At 36.6% G+C, this 26989-nt stretch overlaps 1 protein-coding gene across 1 annotated transcript in view; it reads right to left on the reverse strand.

Moving 5' to 3' along the window:
* Window positions 1–26989, reverse strand: part of CFAP44 (cilia and flagella associated protein 44) — a gene marked incomplete at both ends in the record, with an annotated part of 101585 nt that overhangs the window by 12256 nt on the left and 62340 nt on the right. Inside the window, 8 exons of the mRNA XM_080696517.1 lie at window positions 702–832; window positions 2445–2555; window positions 6121–6316; window positions 8409–8612; window positions 10888–11388; window positions 13862–14039; window positions 20515–20689; window positions 23127–23323. Of these exons, the coding sequence (XP_080552643.1) occupies window positions 702–832; window positions 2445–2555; window positions 6121–6316; window positions 8409–8612; window positions 10888–11388; window positions 13862–14039; window positions 20515–20689; window positions 23127–23323 (1693 nt within the window). The remainder of the gene's footprint in view (window positions 1–701; window positions 833–2444; window positions 2556–6120; window positions 6317–8408; window positions 8613–10887; window positions 11389–13861; window positions 14040–20514; window positions 20690–23126; window positions 23324–26989) is intronic.

Genomic DNA, 26989 nt, shown 5'->3' on the forward strand with positions numbered 1-26989 from the left:
AAAGGCAGAAAGTAATTGATCCTGTGCCAGAAGTTTAGCTTTGTGATCTCCAGCCTGCAAAGCATGCACCCCTGAGAGCCGACAAAATGATGTGCTGTGGTGAAGAGAGGAAGTATCAAGTTTTCTTTCTCTATATTTTTCTCACTCCTATGGATGCTGTATAATTTACAAAAATACTGGAACATTTCAATATAATTTACAAACTCATATATATTTATTATAAGGGTATGTGCTGTAGTTTTTGTGGGGGAGGGTACTGGGGATGGAACGCAGGGTTCTTCTACCCCTGGGCTATACTCCCAGACCTATTTTATACTTTATTTGGAAACAGGGTCTCACTAAGTTGCTGAGAGCCTCACCCAGTAGCTGAGGCTGGCTTCGAACCTGTGCGATCCTCCTGTCTCAGCCTCCCAAGCGCTGGGGTTACAAGTGTGTGCCACCATGCCTGGCTTTTTAGTTTTTTACTTAGAGAATTCTTTAATAAAAAAAAAGTCTGGAGACCAGTGATTGAGATAAAAATGCAATCATCAAAGGACCAGTGGCCTCTAACACAACTATGCTGAAGGAGTGAAGAAAAACCTACTCAGAACATTTGAAACATTCCTTCTCTGAGAATTCCTAATAATGCCATTGCTATGAAATGGAACTGTGATAGCTAGGAGAATGTATAGCAGGTTGAGAGGACAAGTAAGTAAGCAGACCTTTTTGGACAATGTATCGTACTCCTTTTTGAGGTTATCAACAGTTTTCTTTTCTTCAACTAAGGCCTCCTCAATGTCTAGTCTTTTCTCTCGAAGCTGAAGGGCCAGTTCAAAAAGAGCCGGATCACAATCTATAAAGAGACTTAAAATAAACGAGCAGCTCCATTTGTTAGATAATGTGATAATGCTAGACTTATGGGTTATGGAGTTTCAGAATTAATAATGTCTGTGATCTGTAGGAAACAATTTTGAGCCTAGAAATTATTGGCTTATAAATCTTTAGCTTTCTGCTTGTTTTGACGGAAGGCCATCAAAAGTCCTTGAAGGCAGTGACTTCTGCTCTTGCTTTCTTTGCAAATACTTTTCTCAAGCATAGCAAACAATCATTTTGGCTTCTTGTTATGCTAACATTGAGTTTAAAGACATGCTTGAAATGCTTTACTAAAAACGGTGTACAACTCTTTTGTTCTCTTCAAAGAAAAACAACTTAAACTTTGTATACCTTTGCCAAAAAAAAGGGAGTCTATAGATTTGTTCTGGGAGGTTGGCTCCCTCACCTTCTCCCATCTCACCTGTCAACTCAAACACTTTTGTCTTGAGAGAGAATTGAATCATATCAACCTGGGACTCTGCTGGCCTGGAGCCTGGGAGAACAACTATAACATAGATGTACACTGAAAATGCCAGTGCATTTTCACTACACATAGGGCTCCCCACTCCAGGTGGAAATGGCTAGTAATATTAATAACTGCTAGAGCAATAACAGCACGGGTACTGGTGCTGGTGTTCTCAATAGCACTGAGAGCCAGACTTTGTGCTACGCCCTTAGGCACATTACTTCACTCCAGGTGAGACTTGCAAGGTAGAGGCAACAGTCCTTACCCTGTACGTGAAGACCCCAGTCTCAGAGGGCTGGCATAACAGGTATGTGACCAAGAGGGTTTCAGGAGCATTATCTTTCTATTATTCCCACTATTTCATACTAGCAGCCACATTTATCCACCAAGGAACTACATGTAGGGAATGCAAAAGCAGAACTCTAAAATGGAATTTAGGAGTCTTAGCTCTAGCCCTGGTCCTGCCACTCGGTTGGCTATGTGATGTTCGAACTCTAACCCTGCCACGTAAATGGAATTGTTTAAGATGGAAAGAAGACTTAAACTTTATTTGAAATCAAACTTTTAAAAGGCGATTAAAACTTTAAATACCTAAAACACAAGTTATAGACAAAAGAAAAATCATTTTCTCTATGAAACCATTCATCTATTAAGACTGTAAAAATGCTGGTATAATTGTTCCAGACTGCATTCACAGTGAAAACAGTAGATATAAATGGCTAACCATTTCCAGGAGGCCAGTATGAACTGCCCCTACAAAACAAATTCAAAATACAAAAATTGGAGTAAATTTGTCATAACAAGGAAATAATGGTAGGAAAAAAATCTGCAGAAGTTGCCATCTACTGTTTCTCTATAACCAAATTTACTACATGGCTTGTAGTCACTAAATCAACTGTCAAATGCAGATTATTTAATTTGTTTTCATAAAAGGCTGCCTAAGGGCATAGATAACAAATTGTCAGAGAGCCCCCCAAAAGAAGTATTGTTAGATTCTACTTCAACTACATTAAACTACCCTTTACTTACATTCTATTATGAGATAATTGAGAAACAAAAAGTTTCCTTCTCAGTACTGTCAATTATGCTCACACTTCACAGACAACACAGAGTTTTCCCAACTTACTTGTTGGGCAGATAGAATCATCGAAAACCTCATCTTCAGATCCAGACTCATCCTCCCCACTCTCCAAGCTGGATTCATCTTCACTCGACTCCTCGCTCTCCTCATCTTCATCTAAGGAGCAAGGAGGACTTAGTTAGTAGAGAACCTATGGTTATGTTACACGAAATACTAGATTTTCCAATGAGGCAGTCTTTAGGAAAGCAAATTACTCAGAAAAGAAATAGGAAATGCATAGGACTAGTGAAAATTTTAGAACTAAAAATACAAAAACCAAAATAAAGTCTCAATAGATAAGCTCTAGAGCAGAATGGAGGTGAGAAAAAAGGGAATAAAAAACTAAAGAGAGAACAACAGAAATCATTCAGTGTGAACAACAACAATAGAAAAGAGATTGGAAAAAAATCCATCAGAACCTGGGGGACCCACTGATTTATAGTGAAAGATCCAACATTTATGCCATCATAGCTTTAGGAGTTAAGAAAGAAGGTAATAATGAAAATCATTACCCAATTTTTCAAAAATATAAGCCTATATGCTAAAGAAGTTGAATTAATTCCAAAGATAAACCAAATCAAATCTATATGAAGATACTCATGAGCAAACTTCTAAGAACTGAAGAAAAAGTCTTAAAGGCATCAAGAGAAGTAACACCTTAATTATATGAGGTAGATAAATTGAGTAGCAGTGGGTTTCTTATTAGAAACCATGGAGGCCAGAAGGAATGTCACAATGATTTTTTTCAACTGTTGAAATAAAATAACTACTAATCTAAAATTCTCTATCCAAGCTGGGTGTGGTGGTGCACACTTGTAATCCCAGCATTTGGGAGGCTGAGACCGGAAGATTGCAGTTGGTGGACAGCCTCAGCTACTAAGTGAGGCCCTCTGCAACTCAGTGAGACCCAGTTTCAAAATAAAGAATAAAAAATAGTCCAGGGGGTGTAGCTCAGAGATCGAATGTCCCTGGGTTCCATCCCCAGACCCACAAAAAAAAATAAAATAAAATTCTCTACCCAGTGAAAATGTCTTTTAGAAATTGAGGGAAAAATTAAGGCATTCTTTAAAGAAGAATAAGATTTGTCACCAGCGTATATACCCTAAAAAAATGGATAATGTAAGTTATCTAAAAAGAAAGAAAATGATGTCAGAATAAACTTTGGAATATCAAGAAGGAAGAAAATACATGATAAGCAAAAATATAGATGAGTAAAATAGGCTTTCCTCTTTTCTTTGAGTGTTTACATTGTTTTAAGATTGAAGCAAAAATTATAACATTGCCTGATGTACATTTGGAAGTATATATAGAAAATGTGTATAAATTATATTACAAATGGGGGAGGGCAAAAGGATGTAAAATGGAGGAAGTTTTTATATTTCACTTAAACTGGCAAAATAATGACATTGGTGTGCTGGGGTAAATTATGTATATATGATGTAACACAAAGCACAACTACCAAAACATTTGTACAACACATTCAAAAATAGTAGACACAATTTATTTTATTATTATTATTTTTTTTTTTTTTTTGGTGGTACTGGGGTTCCTGGAAGCCCTTCTACCTCCGGGCTACACTCCCAGACCTATTTTGTATATTTTTTTATTTGGAAACAGGGTCTCTTAAGCCAGCGAGGCTGGCTCCGAACCAGCATGATCCTCCTGTCTCCGCCTCCCAAGCGCAGGGATTACAAGCGTGCGCCACCACGCCCAGCCACAGACACAATTTAAATAGAAATGTTCTCTTGTCTTTCTGTGGATGATTTGAACACTTTTTAGAAAATCTGTACTTTCTAAAAAATCTTCAAGTCACCCACAGAAAGAAAAAAGAAATAAGAAGGAAAATAGAAAGAATACACAAAAAATAAAAAGCCTGGCAGGTGGTACATGCCTGTAGTCCCAGTATAAGGGAGGCTGAAGCAGGAAGACTGCAGGTTTGAGGCCAGCCTCAGCAATTTAGTGAAACTCTGCTTCAAAATAAAAAATGAAAAGGGCTGAGGGTATATCTCAGAGGTAGCATGCCCCTGGGTTCAATTTCTAGTCCACCTCCCCCCCGAAAAAGAATCAGAAAATAAAAAATAAGATGACACATAAGCCCTAAAATACCAATAATTATATGAAACATAAATGATTTAAACATATTAATAAAAAGACAAAGATCAGTAGTGGATGAAAAAGATAACCTCGTCATATCTGACTACCCATGATTTACTTCAAATATAATGAGACATACAAGTTGAAAGTAAAAGATAGAGCAATGAAAATTTCCAGAGAGAGAGAAAACTCTGACCTTATATAACATCAAAAGTGTTAATCTATCAAGAAAACACAGCAATTCTTAATGTGTGTGAATAAAACAACAGTGTTACAAAATATATGAAGCAAAAACTGACAGAAATAAAAGGAGGAATAAAATAACTATTACGTGTGGAGACTTCAACACTCCTCTCTCAACATTTAACAGAACAATTACACAATCAGCAAGGATCTAAAAGACCTCAAGAGGCCAGGCATGGTGGCGCACGCTTGTAATCCCCACATTCCGGAGGCTGAAACCGGAGGATCATGGCTCGCAGACAGCCTCAGCTACTTAGCGAGGCCCTTTGCAACTCAGTGAGACCCTTTTTAAAAAATAAAGACTAAAAAATAGGCTTGGGAGTGTAGTTCAGAGGTACAATGCCCCTGGGTTTCACCCCCAGTACCACAAAACATACCAACAACCAACATATATATATATATATATATATATATATATATATATATATATACACACACACACACACACATATACATATACATATACATATACATATACATATACATATACATATACATATACATATATATGTGTGTGTATATATGTATATGTATATATGTATATATATGTATATATATACACATATACTTGTGTATATATATACATATACTTGTGTATATATATATATACACAAGACTATTCTAAAATATGGAAACATAAAATAACTAAAATAGATAGAAGTGTTTGAAAAAGAAGACTTAAGTGAGACACTTAGCCTAGCTGATTTCATGCCTCGATGTGTATGCTAACTCAAGATTGCATAGCTCAATGCAAGAGAATCAGGACCTAGAAATAGATCTGCCCAAACAGCCCAAATGACTGTGACAAAGATCAGAAGCAATTCAGTGTAAGAGACAAGCTTCTCAACAAATGGTGCTACAGCAAATGAAAAGGCAAGCTATAGACTAGAAAAAAATATTTGTGAACTACATATCAGACACAAGACTAGTATCAAGAACATCTAAAACACTCTTGAAACTCAATTTGAAAGCAAAACAACCCTAGTCAGACAGAGACAAAAGATGTGCAAAGACATTCCACCAGTGATGCCCAGAAGTGCTTGTTAAACCATCCTATGTTAACTTCCCTCCCTCCCTCCCTCCCTCCCTCCCTCGCTCCCTCTCTCTCTCTCTCTCTCTCTCTCTCTCTCTCTCTCTCTCTCTCTCTCACACACACACACACACAACTTCAGATGTTTAATGACCCTGTTTATTGTTCCCTCTTTTTAACCCCCACAGTGTCCCTACATTGACTATGACATAGTGAAAAAAAAAAAAAGAGTGGCATCTAACAGGAAGCTTAGATACTTCTCTGAAACATGGCAAAGAGAGGAAATAGAATAATAGGTGAAGAAGGAAGACAAACCAGCATCTCCTTCAACCTCCTTTTTCTTCACTCGCTTAATCTTCTTCTTTAAGACCTTCATAAGGAAGTTTGCAAATTTATTGTTTTCCCCCAGGGCTGTCTGGAAGCCAGCATAGAGTGCCTTTTCCTGTTCCTGGAGTTTGGTGATTTCAATCTTTTTCTCTTCCATTTCTTTAAGAGTTTCATTTATTTTCCACTAAATGAAGCAAAGAAAAAACAAGTGATAAATAAAATGTTTCTAGTAAGCTAAGTTTACTAGAGGGAAATGTACTTTAATATGCAAAGTTACAAGTTACAATGTTTACATTTTTAAAGTTACATTTCTTTCTTTCTTTTTTTTTTTTTTTTGGTGGTACTGGGGTTCCTGGAAGCCCTTCTACCTCCGGGCTACACTCCCAGACCTATTTTTACATTTTTATTTGGAAACAGGGTCTCCTAAGCCAGCGCGCGCGGCTGGCTTCGAAACCTGCGCGATCCTCCTGTCTCTGCCTCCCAAGCGCGGGGATTAAAAGCGTGCGCCACCACGCCCAGCCTAAAGTTACATTTCTAAAGCTTAATAGTAGAACTTTCTGTTTCTGATGTTTGCAAAGCCATCTATTTATTTGGTTAACATTTTATATTTTTAATAAAAATCAGCTAAGTTCAGAATCAGAAAGATCAGCTTTTTAATGTTTAACTTACTCAATACAATCTTAATAAAACAAATAGAAATTTTTACTGATATCTGGATGTCAGTTAATATTTTTGCATCTCAAAACAAAAGATGTTTCTATGTTGACATATAACTAAAACAAGACACATTATCTCTAGTGAAGCTGATATATCTAAAAACTGATCTATTTAGTATGTAATATCTACTTACTAGAATCCTTTCTCTTTAACAAAACAGTATAACAGTATTTCTTAAAATTTAATATATAGAAATTGTTTCCTATGGTATTCAATTATATATTTCATAGAAGCTAGCTATCCTACTTAAGATATTCACCATCTTCCTAGTTATTTTCATATGGATAACATAATCAAAACTTGGTTTCTTATGATAGGTGGTATCAAAAATATAGACTTTTGAAATCCATTTATAAACTAAATATAAGGTTCACTTTTGAAAATTTTATTCTCTTACCTTGCAAACAATTGGATCAAATTCACTAAAAAGTCTAAGTCATTTCTTTCTGACCAAGGATAGGAATTCCAACTGAAAATAACAGGAAAAAGGAGGAAGAGAGAAAAGACTAGAAAGAGAAGAAGGTGAGGACAAATAAGGCAAACTAAGAAGAAAAAAAAAGCCGGGCATGGTGGCACAAGCTTGTCATCCCAGCATGAGAGAGGAGGATCATGGTTTGCGGACAGCCTCAGCTACTTAGTGAGGCCCTTTGCAACTCAATGAGGCCTGTTTCAAAAGAAAGAATAAGAAACGCACACAATGGAATTCTACTCAGATATGAAGAACGAAATCATGTCTCTTGCAAGAAGATGGAAAGACCTGGAGAACATTATGTTAAGTGAGAACAGCCAGGCACAGAAAGAGAAGGGACTTATGTTTTCTTTAATATGCTCAAACGAGGGAGTATTAGGGATATCAGAGGGACTCCAGACAATGGAGGAGAAACCTCAGCAAAGCTAGAATGGAAGGAGAGGAGAGGAAGAAGGCTGAGGTTGATTAATGAAGAAGCTACATTCTAATATGTGTAAAAGTATGAATATAGCATGGTCAACCTGGACACTCATTGTTGGGAGAGTGAGGAGGTGAAGTGGGGGAGAGGGTACCAAGCACAGTCTGAATGTATGCCATTTTCAATATGTTCCACATAAAAATAAGTAAGCCAGATGTGGTGGCACACATTTGTAATCCCAGCATTCGGGAGACTGAGACCAGAGGATCGGGGTTCACCAACAGCTTCAGCTACTTAGTGAGGCCCTCCGCAACTCAGTGAGACCCTGTTTCAAAATAAAGAATAAAAAATTGGGCAGGGGGTGTAGCTCGGAGGTCAAATGCCTCTGGGTACCATCCCCAGACCCACATAAATAAATAAATAAGTAAATTTTAAAAATACAACAACAAAAGAAAGAATAAAAAAAATAGGGCTGGGGGTATAGCTCAGAGGTAGAATGCCCCTAGGTTCAATCTCTAGCACCATGAAAGAAAAGAAAAGAAAAGAAAAGAAAAGAAAAGAAAAGAAAAGAAAAGAAAAGAAGAGAAAAGAAAAGGGAGAGAATCAAAGGAACCCAGCGTGAAGCCCTGGTTAACTCAGGGGCACTGGCGAGGACATTCCCGCACATTCCACCTGCATGTCCTGCTCCTCTTTGTCTGATGAATTAACACGCTCTTGAAGAATGTTTTCTTGTTTTTCAAAATTCTTGAGGAGCAGCATTTCTTGATATAACGTGACATGGTGTAGGTCAGATAATTTCATCTGAGTATCTAGTTTCAGTTTCTGATGTCTTAGGAGACGGAGTTCTGCATCAAAAGTGACAATCAATTCTTTGATCTGGGGTAGAAAAAAGATTTGAGGATCTATTAGAAGATGAAAGGAATAGGAAAAATGTAGTTTCTAAACAATGAACAGTACTGATCTATGTGATAGTATTTTTCTCATTATGACCTTCTTATGGATGGAATGTGTATGTTCATACAAACTAATTCATCAATGACACTAAATTTGCATAAATTTGTTAAATGGTGGGAATTCTATAACTACAGTTCTTGGAACTTTTATTTCAACACTAATTAATCAATGAATCAACAATACCCTTCTGCTACACTGTATGCACTACTAGCTCTTTGTGGGTAGTATCTAGCCCCTCTTTATCTCCCACAGTATCATTACATTGTCTTTCTTATAGTATTTAAATAAATATTTCTCTAAATTTCCTATTTTGAAAATTTTCAAACCTACAGAATAGTACAAAATTTTAAATAGATAAATATCTTCGTGGAGCCACAAGAAATTATTTAATCTTCTTATTTTACAAAGGAGGCCAAAAGTGATTTTCCTGAGATCCTAGTTACTCCTTTATAGAGATGGGATAAGAACCCAAGAGTCACAAATCCTGGCCTGGACCTTATTCTACTATGGTCCAGGTGATTTTAAGTCCTCAGTTTCACTCTGATTTGGGCTCAGCATTTCCCACCTCATCCCAAAGCTCATGAAGAGATCAAGAGAAAGTCCCAAGAGCTGATTCTTCTAAGGAAACTAGTACCAGAGGAAGGGGAAGCCATTCTATGTTTCTTCAGTAGGTTGTACTTTACATGTTATAGGGAGCCTCACCTGACAAATGCTGTCATAAAGGAGGTCCAGACTAGAGGCTGAGGATGAGGAAGAGCCCTGGAACTTTCAGGCAGTGAAAATACTAGAGAATTTAAGAAAGCTAAAAGGAAATGAAATGAAACAAACACCCAAAGGAAAAGAAAAAAACATGAACTTTTAAGTAAGCATGGCCACAGATTATGTGTTTGGGTTCCTCTTTAATATTCCTCAACAAATATAAATTATTCCGCCGGGCGTGGTGGTGCACGCTTGTAATCCCCGTGCTTGGGAGGCTGAGACAGGAGGATCACACAGGTTCGAAGCCAGCCTCAGCTACTTAGTGAGGCTCTCAGCAACTTAGTGAAACCCTGTTTCCAAATAAAATATAAAATGGGTCTGGGAGTATAGCACAGAAGTAGAAAGCCTCTGGGTTCCAACCCCAGTACCACCGAAAAAAAAAAGAAAAATATATATATATATAAATTATTCCTAAATTTCTTTGGAGTCAGGACTATACTTTTCTAGATTGCAGTACCATTCTGAAACCGAACCAGATAGATCTTGAATTGTGTAAGGGCTATACTTGTTTTATTCTCTCAACCCTAATAGCCTGAGAGCTTTGTAAGGATACAGAATGTGTCTTTCTTGTGTTGTATCCCTATTACCTCACTAGAACCAGCTCTGCACAGGTAATATCCAATAAGTATGTACTACAGTAATATATAAGTTAGCTATAATTGAATCAGAATGTATGGCATCATTCGTAACAAGAAGTTATCTTCCTTTTATGCTTAAAGCACATCCTGAATATCTGGCCTCAGTATGGTCTTGATTTTTCTAGAAATTATAGCAATTGCCATTTCAGCTACAGGACAATTTTGAAACACTCTCAACTACTGGAGTGAACCATTCATTAGAGAAAGAAGATGGTGTGAAAAGCAGAGCGTGCCCCATTTCTCAGGAATATCTGTCCTTTCAGCACTGGGGATTGAACCCAGGGCAAAAAGGGGCATTCTATTTCTGAACTATCCCAGCCCTTTTTATATTTTATTTTAAAACAGGTTAAGTCTTGCTAAGTTGCTGATGCTGGCCTGGAACCTGCGCTCCTCCTGTCTCAGCCTCCCAAGTACCGGGATTACATGCCCAACTAGGAAGATTTCTAATTAGGTTCCATCTATTATCTGAAAACTGCTCCTCTACTTCTTTGTACCTGGACTTCACTGCAAACTAACTTACAGGTGGGTTTACCCTTCATCCTTTGCTTTCCAAAAAGAAAAGTTATTCTTCATCCTTAGCTTTCCCAAAGTAAATATACTACAAAGCTCCAAAGATCTGGGCAGAGCACAAAGCTGTTTAGAAGGCCAAGGTCAGGAAGGGGGCCAGGCCAGCGAGTGGTGACCTGGGCAGTGTGGAGGAGGGTCCATGCAGAGAAGCCTAAGTAAATCACGAGCTAGGTCTGATTCCTCAACAGCTCTGCTTTCTTTCAGCTTTGCGTAGGGATATCTTTGTCTCGTACCCGGCTGGTCAAATACTGCTGCATGTACAAGTGCTTAATCTCATCCCTCTTCATGATCTCCAGCTCCACCTCTGTAGGCTCTGTTTTTTCAAATTCTGTGAACTTCGGAAGATCTAGGCTGAACGCTGACGCCCTGGACGACCTAGACAGTGAGTCTCGGGTCGTCAGATCTCCATCCTTTCCAGAAGAGATTTTGCGGAATCCCCCTCCTGGGCCCCCAGACCCAATGTGTTCCACCTGGCTCTGCCTTCCCATCTCAGTCTTCACGTGCTGTCGCTGGAACCTTTTCAGTGTCTCCTCGGTGTACTGGAATCTCTTTTCTGGGACTTCCTCTGGGTGGATCTGAGGGATTGGGGGAATGGGGATGTGCTTGGATACGTGAAGTGTCAACTGGATGCCCTTCAGCTCTTGCACCAGGCACTGTATTTCCTCAATAATGGCCACTTTGAGGTCTCGAAGAGAGAGGATGCACTTGTTCATGTGCATCTTCTTTGCATGGGCCTGAAAATAAGAAAAACAACAGATAAAAATGACACCCATCTCACAAAGAATAGTTTGAACTGTCATTTCTTCTTATCCCTTGACTGGTAAGCTTAGTAAAAACTGAAGATAAACCATCTCTATACATACTCATGTTCACAGCAGCACAATTCACAATAGCCAAACTATGGAACAAACCTAGGTGCCCATCAATAAATTAATGGATTACATAACTATGGGATATACTTACAATGGAATTCTACTCAGCAATAAAAAAGAACAAAATTATGTCATTTGCAAGAAAACATAAGGACCCGGAAAATATTATGTTAAATGAGATTAGTCAGTCACAGAAAGTAAAGGGCCATATGTTTTCTCTAATATATGCAGGATAGGGAGCAATTGGGATATCATAGGGACCTCAGATAATGGAGGAGGAATCTCAGTGGAGCCATGGAGGTGGTTTAAGAGAAGGGGAAGGGGAGGAGTGAGGTTCATTAATACTACCATTGATTATGTGTACACATGTGAAAATATCAGTGTCAATCTCAGTACTCTGCATTGGAAAGAAGGGAGATGGGGAGGCAAGGAGGGGGCCACCAAGTGCTGTGTGCCTGTATGTCACTGTCAACATGATTTACATTATGATTTGAAACTATAATGCACCAATAAAAGCACATTAAAAAAGAATATTTGTTGATGGCTATGAATAGAATATAATGGATAAATAAGAGTTACCTTAGAAAAACAGCTAAAAAGTAATTAAATTGTCAATAATAAAATACCCAAACTTTCCATTTGGTATGGTTTTAAACTATGAAAATTTATAGATATGAACTGCCATGCCAGGATTCCTGTACTACTGCCATATATAACATTTTTAGTAAAATAAAAGAGGCCTATATCCCAGGATACTTTATTTCCATTTGCCAGAAAATTATAAAATACCCAAATACACTATATATGTGATATCTGACACCCTCACCAATGCTTTGAACTGTGCAAATTGCATAATTGCATCAGCTGGCCAAATATTAAATTTTCCTTAAAATGGTAGCTCAGAGCCAAGATGTGGTTGGCATGCACCTGTAATCCTATTACTTGGGAAGCTGAGACAGGAATATCACAGGTTCTAGGCCAGTCTCAGAAACTTAGCAAGACCCTCAGCAATTTAGCAAGACCCTTTTTCAAAATAAAAAATAAAATAGGTCTGGGGATGTGACCTGAAGGTAGAATGTCCCTGGGTTCAATACCTAATACTCCGTCCCTGCCACACACACAAAAGGTAGCTCAGACACCTGCTAAGCCTCTAAATGTAAACTTACTTGTCAGTTAAAGTAGTAAGTAAGAAATTATTATGTCAGGAAGAAGAAAGTTTAGTAAGAAAAATAAAAATCAGTAATAAGGAGGTGTGTTAGTCAACTTCCTGCTACTGTGACAAATACCTGAGAAAATCAATTTATTTTCTTTTTTTGTGGTACTGAGGATAGAACTCAGGGACATTCTACTTCCGAGCTCCATCCACAGCCCTATTTTTTATTCTTTATTTTGAAACAGGGTCTTATTGAGTTCCAAAGGGCCTCACTAAGTAGCTGAGGCTATCTGCAAACTGTTATCTTCCTTGTCTCAGCCTCCCAAAGGCTGGGATTACAAGCATGTGCCACCACGCCTGGCTGAGAAAATCAATTTAAAAGATAAAAGATTTACTTCAGCCCACGGATTCAGAGATTTCTGTCCAAGGTCAGCTGTATCCATTGTCCTTGGTGTGTAGTGAGGCACAACATCATGATGAGGAACATGAGGTAGAGCAAAGCTGCTCACCTCATGGCAGCCAGGAAGGGCAGAGAGAGAGATGGAGAGAAAGAGACTGACTGACTGCCAGGGATCAATGCTAGGAACCGGGCACAGAAAGAAGGGGGAGGGAGGGAGTTAGGGAGGGAGCAAGATGGAGAAAGACAGACAGACTGCCAAGGACCAACACTACAAACTAGGGACCAAGCCTTCAACACATGAGCTTTGGGAGACATTCCATATTTAAACTATAACAAGATGATTAGCAGCAGTTCAGAAGGATACAGAGAAAAGTCAGAAAAGAATATATTAATTGGTTAGTATTGAGTTGCCTATGAAAAAATGATTTTTTCACCAAGTTATTGGTGGTCTATGGCAGCCCTGAACTAAACCCACTAAGGATTTATTTGAACATCATAAGTTTAAAGTCCACAAGATAATATTGAGACATATAATTTATGTGAAGGCTGGTTCTGCCATGTTAACTGACAATAATCACAGATGAATCTCTTGGCCTGTCTGGACCTTATTTCTTTAAAAAAAAAAAAAAGACATTCTAGATATCACGAAAGAGTCTTCCAGTTCTAAAATTCTATGGTTATATATCCTTTATGAACTGTGCAGAGAAGTGAGTGATTTTTAGCAGAATTGAATTAAATACACAGTGTGCTTTCTCATTGTTATGAAGTCTGTGGATAAGTACCAAAGAGTCAAGTTGTCCCAATTCCTCTTCCTTCTTAGCAGCATTTATTCTCATGTGTTCAGGTATTTTGTAGTCTGGGGCTGTCTTCAGATTAAAATCTCCCATATACACCTGGGCTTCCTTAATGGCCTGAACATCTTTGGGATCTTCATAGTCATCATCAGGTTTACTCTTGTACCTAGCAGAAGGATAGCAAGCCATACATTATAAACTGTAATTTATCTACTTTAACATGGGTACATTTTCAAATTTAATCACAAAGCAAAAGGATAGTTCTAAGTCTGTAATGTTATTTTTGTCTATAGGGTCCATGTACTTCTTTTTTAAAAAATTAAAGACCATTTTAAAAACATCCCTCCAAATAATATTTATTTATTTATTTAATATTTATTTATTTATTTATTTATTGGTGGTACTGGGGTTCCTGGAAACCCTTCTACCTCTGGGCTACACTCTCAGACCTATTTTATATTTTCATTTGGAAACAGGGTCTCTTAGCCAGACAGGGTGGCTTCAAACTTGTGCGATCCTCCTGTCTCCAACTCCCAAGCACAGGGATTACAAGTGTGTGCCACCATGCCTGGCCCAAATAATATTTAATTAAATAAATAGTAACCAGTCACTAGATTGTACCAAAATAACCCAAATCACTATTAAGGTTTGTTTGTTTCACTTCTAAGCAATTCATATTAAATTTATTAATTATCATATTATAAATTAAGCCTTAGGAATTGGGTGGTTTAAAAAAATCATGAGAGCCAGGCATGGTGGTGCACGCTTGTAATCCCAGCATTCGGGAGGCTGAGACCGGAGGATTGCAGTTCGCGGACAGCCTCAGCTACTTAGTGAGGTCCTTCACAACTCAGTGAGACCCTGTTTCAAAATAAAGAATAAAATATTGGGCAAGGGGTGTAGCTCGGAGGTAAAATGCCTCTGGGTTCCATTCCTAGACCCGCAGGAGGGGGAAAAAAAATCATGTAAAGGTCATTTATATTTTGGCTTATTACACAAATGACTTTTATTTTTTTAAAGAAAAGGGTGCATAGGTTGAGAGAGTAACGAGCATATGCATTTGCCTCCTCCTCAAAATTCTATGGAAGTGACACTATAAAGTATAGAAAGCAAAAAGTCATTATGAAAGCTGAGAATGGGATCACAAACCAGTAGCAACCAGTGATACTTGCTACATTTCTGGAAGACAGAAGATGAAATTACATTATTGACTAAACCAGACCAGAGAAAACTGTAGCTCGCCATACCTGCAGGGTGCGGCTATAAAAGGAATGGAATATACTCTTTTTGAAAAGTGTACCTAGGAAGCCAGGAGGGGTGGCGCTCGCTTGTAATCCCAGCGCTTGGGAGGCTGAGACAGGAGGATCGCACACACGGGTTCAAAGCCAGCCTCAGCTACTGAGTGAGGCTCTCAGCAACTTAGCGAGACCCTGTTTCCAAATAAAGTATAAAATAGGTCTAGGAATATAGCCTGGAGGTAGAAAGCCTCTGGGTTCCACCCCCAAGTATCACCAAAAAAAAAGGTAAAAAGAAAAAACTACCTAGGAGGCTCCAAGCACCAAATGAGTAGGTAAGGAGAGTGGATGGAATGCTAGACATTGTCAGCACAATTAGTTAAAGGGTTGAAAAGGGATGCCTGAACCAGTGGGTCCTCCAAAACAGCAACTTATACACCCAGACTGCAACTAAAGAACTGCTCTTTACCAAAAATAAACTCTCTGGGAAGTTCTAAGACATTTATGGGTACAGGTAACACTGCCCTACATGTCCCTTAATTGGGTGAACCCAAGGTTCCTGCCTAATTATTTACAATGAAGTCTGATGGTCAATATGAACAGGTACATATAGCTCTCAGTCAACACTTTGCTTTACGAAAAAGCCCTTTCGGGGGAAAAATAGCAGAGTAAACCCCTGCCACATTTTTTATTAATTGGCAATCACTTATTTGGGTATAGCTGTACTAAAAGAAAGGATTATTATTTTTAAAGGAAGGAAGGGAGAGAAGGAGGGAGGAAGAAAATGGGGGAGGAGGATAGGAAAGAAAAGGAAGGGAGGGAAGGAGGGAGGGGAGAGAGATAGGTATCTAGGGAGAGGAATAATTATTTTTCTGGCCATGTGAGAGAAACAGGGCCCATACTTATCCTCATCATGTAAATAATTAAAAAACTAAAAAAGTATTTGAAACAAAACTAATTTTAGACATTAAACATAGGCAGGAGCCACTGAATATAAGCAATATAAAAATGTAATTCCTCAGAGAAGTGAAGTGAAGTAATCCCATCTCCTGGTTTTTTGCATAGAGGAAATTACTAGACTGTAGAGTAGGGTCAGCATCCTACTGACCCAAATATAACCCAATAAAATCACTAATTGAGGAGACTGGGATAGTGGTCAGTGAGACCAAAGTGTTTGGAATTCATGGAAAAGAGTATCAGAATGGCACAGAGAAAGACATTCAGAAATCTACATGGGGCTCTCTTAGGTTTTTGGCTCAGTATTCATTTATACATGTGTAATGTGAAACACCATGTAGATGGACAAAGAATAAATAGTTAAAATATACAGTTACTTGGGAAGCTGTAAAACAAATAATACTCTCAGTTTAAAATAGCTGAGAATAATTTATGTTCCCAACAGCTGAAAAAACAATCTTGTTGAATATATGGGAAATTCAAGAACAATCTTAAAAGAGTCATACTTTCAAGGCAGAAAAAACACAGAAATGAACAATATTATTAATCACCTTATCCTGATCGACACTTATAGAGAACAAGAAAGCATACTCTTTTTAAACTTTTATTGAACTGTCAGACTGTATGTAATGGCACAGAACAGTTCTCAATATATTGAAAATAATTTAAATCACATGACTATTTTCTATGACCATAAAATTAAATTAGATTTCTAATAAAAAAGATTTTAAAAACTCCAAATATGTGAAAATTCCACAGAATATGCCTAAATAAGATACAATTCTGGGATATTAAAATATTTTTGACTGAATAATAATAATACATTGAAACTTATAAAATGCAGTTAATAGAGTGTTTAAAAGGAAGACTGTACTTTAAATGCCTATATTAGAAAATAACAAAGGGCATTTGGAGGCAGAGACCAGAGAATCTCAGTTCCCATACAGCCTCAGCTACTTAGCAAGGCCCTTCCCCACTCAGTGAGACCCTATTTCAAAAATAAAAAGACAAAAAAATAAAAAAATAAAAAAAATAAAAAGACAAAAAAAGGGCTGGAAGTATGGCTCACAGGTACAATGCTGAGCTCCATCCCCAGTACCACTAAATAAATAAATAAATAAATAAATAAATAAATAAATAAATAAATGTATGAATCAAAGTTTACACACTAAGTTTATACCTTAAGGAGGAAGAAAGAAAAAACTAATTAAATCTAAATTAACAAAAGGGAAGAAATGATTTGGAGAAAAATCAATAGTAGAGGAAGCAGACAGTTATTTAAAAATCTATGATCAAAATTATTTATTTGGAAAGATCAATAAAATTAATAAACCATTAGCTAGAATGATCAATAAAGAAAGAAGATATAAATTAACAATATCTTGAACACAAAGGGAAACATCCAGCTATAAAAAATAAAATTAAAGGAACAATATAAAGTCCTTCATGCTAATAAATTTGGAAATCTAGATGAAATATACAAATTATGCCACACATCTAAAGAACAATTAATTAATACTTCCTAAACTCTTTCAAAAAAATTGAAGAGGAGAAAACATTTCCAAACTCATAAGGCTAGCATTACTCTGATATCAAAGACATATAGGTACCACAATAACAGAAGATTACAGGCATATATCCCTGATTAATATAGATATTAAAAACACTCAACAAAACACTAACAAACCAAATTCAACAGCATATAAAATGATCAGACAGCATGACCATGTGGGATTATCCCTAGGTTGCAAGGATGGTTCAACATACTTTAATTTGATTCACTACATTAAGAGAGTAAAGGATAAAAATCTCATCTTCATCTTAATGGGTACAGAAAGGAATCCGACAAATTTAACACCTATTCATGTAAAAAAAACTCTCAACAAATAAGGGATATAAAAAGGTATTTCAACAAAAGGTATTTCAACAAAACTAAGGCCATATAATAAAAAGGACCACTACTCAAATCATCCTTAACAGTGAAAAGCTGAAAACTTTTCCTTAAGATCAGGATCAAGACAAGGATGCCCACTTTCATTACTTCTATTCAAGACATATGGCCTGAAGAAAGACATATGGATAGTTCTGGAAGTTCTGGCCAGAGTAACTAGGCAAGAAAAAGAGATAAAAGTCATCCAAACAGAAAGGAGAAGTAAACCATCCCTGGTTGAAGATGGCATGGTCCTATATATAGAAAACCCTAAAGAACAAGAAAATGAATTCAGTAAAGTGGAAGGATATGAAAATGAACATACATACATACATACATACATACATACATATTAACATTGAACCCTCTCTGAAGAGGAAACGAGGAAAACAACCCTTCTTACCACAGCAAAAAGAATAAAATACTTCATGATAAGCTTAATTAAAGTGGTGAAAGACTCATTTATTGAAAAATACAAAATATTGCTGAAAGATATAAAAAAGATAGGAATGAAAAGATATATTGTGTCCACAGATTGGAAGACTTAATATTGTTAAAATGTTTATATTATCCAAAGTGATCTATAGATTCACTGCAATCCCTTCAATGGCATTTTTTTTACAGAAACAGAAAAAAACTATCCTATGATTCATAGGGAACCATAAATAGCTAAATCAATTTTTTTTATCAAAGAACAAAGATGGAAGAATGACATTGATTTAAAAGTTTTTAACTCTAGTATAATACTGGCCTGAAGAAACACATATGGATTAACTAAAAATAATAGAGAGCCCAGAAATAAACCCACCAACACACAAGCATAAATATATGATAGAGAAAGGATTTTAACAAGGGTCCGAAGAATATACAATGAGAAAAGGATAGTATTCTTAACAAATGATATTGAGAGAACTAGATATTTATACACAAAAGAATAAATTTGGATGTTTATCATACATGACATACAAAAAAATCAACTCAAAATGGATTAAGAATTTAAACATAAACTGGGCACAGTGGCACACGCCTGTAATCCCAGTATTTGGGAGAATGAGATAGGATCACAGGTTTGAGGAAATCCTCATAAACTTAGATTCTCAGCAACTTAGTGAGATCCTGTAAATAAATAAATAAATAAATAAATAAATAAATAAATAAATAGGTCTAGGGGTTTAGCTCAGAGGTAGAATGTTCCTGAGTTGAATCACCAGTACCAAAACAATAACAACAAAAAAGAATTTAAATATAAGTCCTGAACCTATAACACTTCTAGCAGAAGACACAGGGGAAAGTTTCATGACATTTTTCTTGGGAATGTAAGTGAAAATCATGAGCAACAAAAAACAAATAATCAGGACTAAATCAAACTATAGTAAAGGAAATAATCAACAGAGTAAAACGACAACCTACAGGATGGTAGAAGAATTAATTTTCAAAATACATAAGAATCTTCTTTAATTCAGTAGCAAAACAAAACACCCTCATAACCTGATTTTAAAATAAAGATTTAGATATATAGACATTTCTCCAAAAATATATAAATGGCCAATGGGTATGCAAAACAATGCTGACATCACTAGTCATCAATGAAATGAAAATCAAAACCACAGTGAAATATTATCTCACACCTGTCAGAGTGGCAATTAAAAAACACAAAAAGCAGCAGGTATTGAAAAGGATGAAAGAAAATGGAACTCTCACCCTTTATGGGTACAAAGCAAAGTGGTATGGACTTGAAAGACCAAAGCAGCACCATGACAGGCTCCAGTTAAAGCTTTGGGCAGAATAGGCCTAAGTTTCTGTTTCTTTAAAAAGTTAAGTTTCTGTAACCCATTGTCCCTTTTTCTGGAAAAACTGCAACCATTGCCTGAGGAGCAAAACCTAAACTGATCAGGGGTTGGGAGGCAACAGCAGGCTTTTGTTTCAAATGAACCAATCAGTGTATAGATGGGTTGGAATGCCTTTCTAAAGGATAAAAGCTTTGTTCTGGGGGAGCAAAGGGCTCTTCCTCTGTGATCACTGTGTTGGTGTGCATGGAGAGCCCAAGCTCAAGCCTGAATAAAATCTCTCCTGCTTTTGCATCAGATTCAGCTCCTGGTGGTCTTTGGCGGATAATGGACCAGTATAACAGACTTAAGGAAGGCAGAGGGAAAGTCTTCTCAAAACAACAAGGCAACAACAAAAAAAGCCTTAAAATAACTATTTACTACAGCAATATTACTTCTATTTATTTAGTCAAACAACCAAAATTGTGATCTTTATAACATTGGAACAGAAAAGGTTTCCTAACCCTTAAAAATTACTTTGACTATATTAGCAAAATGGAATTCCTGGATCTAAACTCTAAAAATCAAAGAACTTCCAACAAGGAGTATCTCCACTTTAAAAGATCAAGCTGCCTACCATTGTTTTTATTCACTTTTTAATTTAAATGATAGCAATCAATAAAGACAAAGATTTCTAAAGGTATAGTTGGGGATTCACATACTAAATGAATACAAGTTTACAGAAAAACTCACAGTTCCTCCCATTCTTTTTTTCGCTGCTGAATCTTATTTTGGGCCCTTTCAGCTTTTTGTATGAGTTTCCTTGTTTTCTCAATTTGATTTCCCACCATAATTTCACTTAGAGTTCTAGGTCGAAATTTTTTTCCTTTTTCTATTATTGATTCTTCTTGTATGCTAACACTTCCACCTGTACAAAGAATTTACATATTTTCATTCTTTTTGAGAAAGAAAAGCAAAACTTTAAAAATCTGTTCTTAACCTGAGGCATTAAAAACTACAGGGAATGTATTGAACTTTTAAATCAATGTATTTTTTGAGTAACCATTATGACTTCAACCCCATAAACATAGATGCTATTTGACTTTTGATAACCCATTGCAAATTGAAAATAACTTAGAATAAAATGTATTTAATACACCTAACATACAAAACATCATAACTTAGCCTAGCCTAATTTTTAGCAATCTCAGAACAATTATATTAGCCTAGTTGAACCAAACATCTAACACAAAGTCTACTTTATAATAAGGTGTTAAATATATCATGTAATTCACTAAACACTATATTGAAAGTAAAAAACAGAACGGTTATATGGGTATACTTTACCACCATTGTAGAGTTGAAAAATTATAACTTGAACCATTATAAGCTGTGCTATCTGTATGGTGGAATGACAAAGGAAAGAGATCTAAGTAGAAATTATTGCTCTTAAGGGCCTTATTTAAAAGTTGGCAAGATAAAATGTTTATTAAGTAATTAGAGAACAAGATATGAATGTTAGATGACTGACAGATATTTGGAAGTTGGGAAGAGGAATTTGTGATATGGCAGTAGGGATGATGGAAAGAGAAAGTAAGTCCTATTTGACACATATAATTTCAGATGGTACATACTAACTGAGGTAGTTCACAGCCAAGTGAAAAATCAGTAAGAAACACAGAATCAAATCTATAATTTAAAAATTGTTGATGTTATTACCTAATAAGCATCTACTTAAGCATCTACTAGGGTATTATGCTTCATGTTTATAAAGGTATATGTTTAGATTATATAAAAATAAGATATTACTTAGCAAAACCCTGTTTGAAAAATAAAAATGGCTTGAGGTTTGGCTCAGAGGCAGAATTACCCTGAGTTTAATCCCCAATAAGAGAGAAAAGACACACACACACACACACACACACACACACACACACACACACACACACAGAGAGAGAGAGAGAGAGAGAGAGAGAGAGAGAGAGAGAGAGAGAGAGAGATTTGTGTGACTTTGTGTTTCATATTTCAAATATATGGTAGTATAGAAAAAGAAGAGTTTAAGTGGTCTGGATGGTTATGAGAAGACTTTATAAAAAATGTAATTTGAGATGGATCCCCCCAAACTGGTAGAATTCAGAGAGGAAAAGGGTTAGAGGTCACTCCAGCAGGAGCATGGGTATGAAATTATCAGGAGTAATTAGGAAGCAGCAAGCTGGACAAGAGGGTAATCAACAAGTTCAATAGCATGAGAAGGCACTATTGGAAACACAGTCTATGAATAGACTGTGAAAGGGTTAAAATACCAGGATAATGGTTCCAGAATTTATCCTAGGACAGAAAGAAAACATTACAGATTTCTCAGTGCAAAGTAGGAATCAGATAATGTAAGTAGTATATCATGGGCATCACTCTGATTCAGCCGGGCTAGAGCATCCTTTACTTATTCTTGACTGAGCACTCCAAACTATTTCCAGAATCCTTGTTCTCCTCTTTCTGACCTGCAGTCACCTGTGGGCTGTGGAAGCCATAAGAAACAGTTTGCTGAGATTAGGGGCATTATCTTTATTCTTAGATCATCATTTGTTTAAAGTGTATGTTCTTGAAAAATAGTATGAAATGCAGCTTTTTAGCCCCACATTTTGAGGGTAGGCCCCAGGAAGCAGGGGAAACATTTCTGTGTAAAAACTAGCATCTGATGCCAGGTGTGGTGGCGCATGCTTGTAATCCCTGTGCTTGGGAGGTGGAGGCAGGAGTATCGCGCAGGTTTGAAGCCAGCCGCACTGGCTTAAGAGACCCTGTTTCCAAAATAAAAATATTTAAAAAAAAATAGGTGTCTGGGAGTGTAGCCCGGAGGTAGAAGGGTTTCCAGAAACCCCAGTACCACCAAAAAAAAAAAAAAGAAAAAAAGAAAGAAAGAAAGAAAGAAAAAAGAAAGAAAGAAAGAAAGAAAGAAAGAAAAAGAGAAAGAAAGAAGCCTAGCACCTTGAAAAATTCTAATTTTGAGAATAGTTTGATGTGGAAAGTAAGAAAAAAATAGCATTCAGTATTCTTTCCTACCTCAGTAATGTGACTAGGGTGGGTTTTTTGTAGCTGTCTTCATCAAATAAAAAAACAGATATGAAGTATTTTTTAGAAAGCTAGGGCATCTCATCCTCAGTCATATTATACAACCCTAAGTTATTTATAAATAAATAACCTCCTCTGATTATTCATTCCTAAGGTAGAATGAGGACAACATCTTGGATGAAAGGGGACAATAAACTGAGCTTAAGTCATCAAAGATTCAAAGTTTCTTCCCATGAAAAAATTTCAACTCTGAAATCTTAATGAAAATGTATTGAAAGCCGTTTTGTGATTTAGGTTACCTGTTTCTTTCTGGCTATCCCTTTTTCCAGTTCCCTCTTTTTCAAACCTCTCCAATTTACTTTGTCTTCTCTCTGATTGACTTTGTCTTTTGAATTTGGAATACTTAGAGGGCTTCACCAGCCTATATGAGGATATCTTGTGGTCAGTTTGTATGGCATAAACCACAATAGTATCATTTTCCAATGGATCACGAAATCTAAAAAAATAAAATAAAACAGTATTTGCAACAGTGACTATTTTGTTCATGCTGCATGAGTATTAAGGCATAATATGAGACAATATACTATTCTTATAAAAAATGCCATTATATTGTTCTAGAGTCAGATTTTGACCATACAGACATAATCAGGATATAATGGAAGTTAGATTGGACTTGATTAAAGAACAGGTAGAGGCTGGGTGTAGCTTAGTGGTAGAGTACTTGCCTAGTGTATGCAAGGCCATGGGTTCAATTCTCAACTCCACAAAACAAACAAACAAACAAAAAAAGAACTCATGGGACACTTGGAACTCTATAGTCATTAAGGCAGCATCTTCACAAGAGAAAAACAGCAGCAAAAATTGGTCAAAGCAGTAAAAAATTTGAAAAAGAGTAGAAAGAAAGCTAAAAGACAGAAGAGAGAAAAGAAAAGTACTCCGTTTATCACCCCTGGGGAATAGCTGCAGCTGCAGGGCCATGGCGGTGCCATCTTGCTTAACCGCACCAGGACTGCAGGAACTGTAGCCTCCAGAGCCTCAAGTTAAAAATTCAATGACTTGATGCAAAATAAGTGGCTGCAGCCCATTAGAATTGTAATCAGTTGGCACTTTGCTCCATGTTCCATAGAGATCCTCCACAGTACCCTAATAGAGCCTCCAGAGATTGCCACAGGCCATCCAATCATGGTGACTGAGGAGAAGTCAGACCAACCCTTCCCCATCTGTGGAGAACATAAACCTCTACATGTACACTGCTTCTAGTCCCATTGGCACTCACCACCTACATAGCTGGGGAGAGACACAGGCTAAAGCATGAAGACCCATGCTTACACTGGATCCAGCCCCAATTATACCTGTAACCTGCATAGATAGAGAAAGATTCAGGGTCTGATCCTGTGGACAGCTCAGAGACCCAAGCTTACAGTAAGAGAGGCACCTATGGCACTTGGCACCTACACAGATAGAGAAAGATACCAGGCCAGGGTACACTGAAGGAGACCCAAAAATGGAGCTGTAAACTGACATCATTGTTGTATATTACAGAGTAAATAAGACTGCTTGGAACATGCTTGAGAACCTAATATAGAAAGTGAACCTTAATCAGCTGAAAAGATCCATGCAGCCCCAAGAGGATTGCAGAAGCCAAGTCTGCTTTGTACTCACATATTTGTAGAAGTGTGTGTGTGTGTGTGTGTGTGTGTGTGTGTGTGTGTGTGTGTTGCTCTCTTCTCCACCCTTTTTACAAGCTTCTTCCTTCTTTTATATCTAATTTCTTCTCTCCATCCCTTTTCTTTTCTTTGTCTTGTATTAAATCCATTTCATATCACTATGCCTAAATACTCTATAGTGGTTACTAGAATCTTCCTGCATATTCACTGTCTCTAGTATCTACTATATTTATCCTTACTACAATCAAAACCTTATTATACCCAATCCTATCTGCTACTTTACCCTATTCTTTGATCCACTACTTCAGCTCCTTCCTTCTCACTCATCCTTTACCACTGAATACAACACAACTTGCCTTTGTATATACTATCCGACAACTACAGAGTGAGAAAAAAACTATCAAAAACAACAAAGATATAAACTTAAGAAACCTAAAATAATGATAAAGAAGACTAGCAAAGAAGCAATGAGTTCCCACAACTCCATAAAAACAGAACTCAACAGTATAGAATTGCAAATATTGCCAGAAGGACAAATCAGGACTTTAATAGTAGAAATGATAAAAGATTTCCAAAAATAATTTAGAGAAAGCCTTAAATAAATGAACATATAAACAAAGAATCTAACTCTCTAAGCAGGAATCAAAAAGAAGTTTTGAAGAAAGTGAAGGATGCAATCATTGAAGTGAAAGCATAAATACAAACTATGAACAACAGATTAGACCACATAGAAAATATAATCTTGCCCTTACAAGATGATTATTCCCAAAATGAACATATAGTATATAATTTAGAAAAATACCAATTTGACAGCATGAATTGGACATCAAAGAGATATGGGCCCATCTTAAGAGAACTAACCTAAGAATAATAGGCATAGAAGAGGAAATAGAATCTGAAACCAAAGGAATCAATAATTTTCAGAGAGGTACTAACAGAAAATTTTCCAAACATAGAAAAAGAGGTCAATACACAGGTACAGAAAACACATAGAACCCCCTTTTGACAAGATCAGAGAAAAGATTCACCGCACCACGTAATAATCAAATTGACAAACATAAAGTCCAAAAAGACAATTTTAAAGGCAATAACGGGTGTGGTGGCGCATGCTTGTAATCCCCATGCTTGGGAGGCAGAAACAGGAGGATCACACAGGTTCAAAGAGACCCTGTTTCCAAATTTAAAAAAATATAAAAATAGGTCTGGGAGTGTATCCCAAAGATAAAAGGGCTTCCAGGAACCCTAGTACCACCAAAAATAAAAAATAAAAAAATAAAGGCAATAAAAGTAAAAGGCCAAGTGACATTCAGAGGAAACCCAATAATAATCACTCCAGACTTTCCAAACCAAGTCATAAAAGCCAGGAGTGCCTGGAGAAACATATTCCAAACTCTGAAAGAAAACAATCTACGGCCAAAATTATTCTACCCATCAAAACGATCTCTCAAATTCAGTGGGGAAATAAAAACCTTCAAATGAATGCTGAAAGAATTTATGTCTTCCTGACCAGCACTAGAGAAAATACTCAAAAAGATTAACTTCAAAGAAGAAATAAGCAATAAATGCCAGAACCAGAGAAACAATAATTTTAATCAAACAACTAAGTAAAAAAGAACCAATACCACTGCAAACAGAAGTTAAAACTCAAAATGTTAGGAATTAAGAATCATCTCTCAATAATCATGCTGAATATAAATGGCCTTAACTCCTCAATCAAGATATAACGTGGCAAAATGGATTAAAAACCAGAATCCATCTATATGCTTCCTGCAAGAAACATACCTTATAAGTAAAGATAGTCACAAACTAAAGGTGAAGGGCTGGAGCAAGGTAATCCATACCAATGGAACTCAAAGACAAGCAGGAGTAGCAAATATGATATCAGACAAATTAGACTTCAAGCCCAAGTTTATCAGAAGGGACAAAGCAGGTCATTTTTAATGGTAAAAGGAACAATTTAGCAAGAGCAAAAAAGGATAGTCAACATTCATGCCCCAAATAAAGATACAGCCACTTTCATAAAATAAACTGTTTGTGACATTAAGTCACACAAAGATCCCAATACAATAATACTGGGAGACTTCAACACTCCTTTCACAACACTAGACCAATCTTATGGATAAAAGGTCAGTAAAGATGCCTCAGATCTAAAGAACGCCATAAACAAAATGAACCTATTAGATGCATACAGTATATTCCACCAAAATACAGCTAAATTTACAGTTTTTTTCAGCTCCTTACAGAACCTTCTCCAAAATAGAGCACATCCTAAGCCACAAAGCAAGTACTAGTAATTTTTTTTAAATGTGACATAATTATTTTAGATTACAATGAAGTGAAACTAGAAATCAACTATAAGAAAATCCAGATAAACCACATAACCACATGGCAACTGAACACAACAGTGCTGAATGAGGAATAGGTTATGGAGAAAATAAGGGGACAAATTAAGAAATTTCTAAAAACAAAGGAAAACAGAGACACAACATATCAAA

Source organism: Muscardinus avellanarius (genome assembly GCF_963383645.1).
Source record: "Muscardinus avellanarius genome assembly, chromosome: 5".
Classification (NCBI taxonomy): Eukaryota; Metazoa; Chordata; class Mammalia; order Rodentia; family Gliridae; genus Muscardinus; species Muscardinus avellanarius.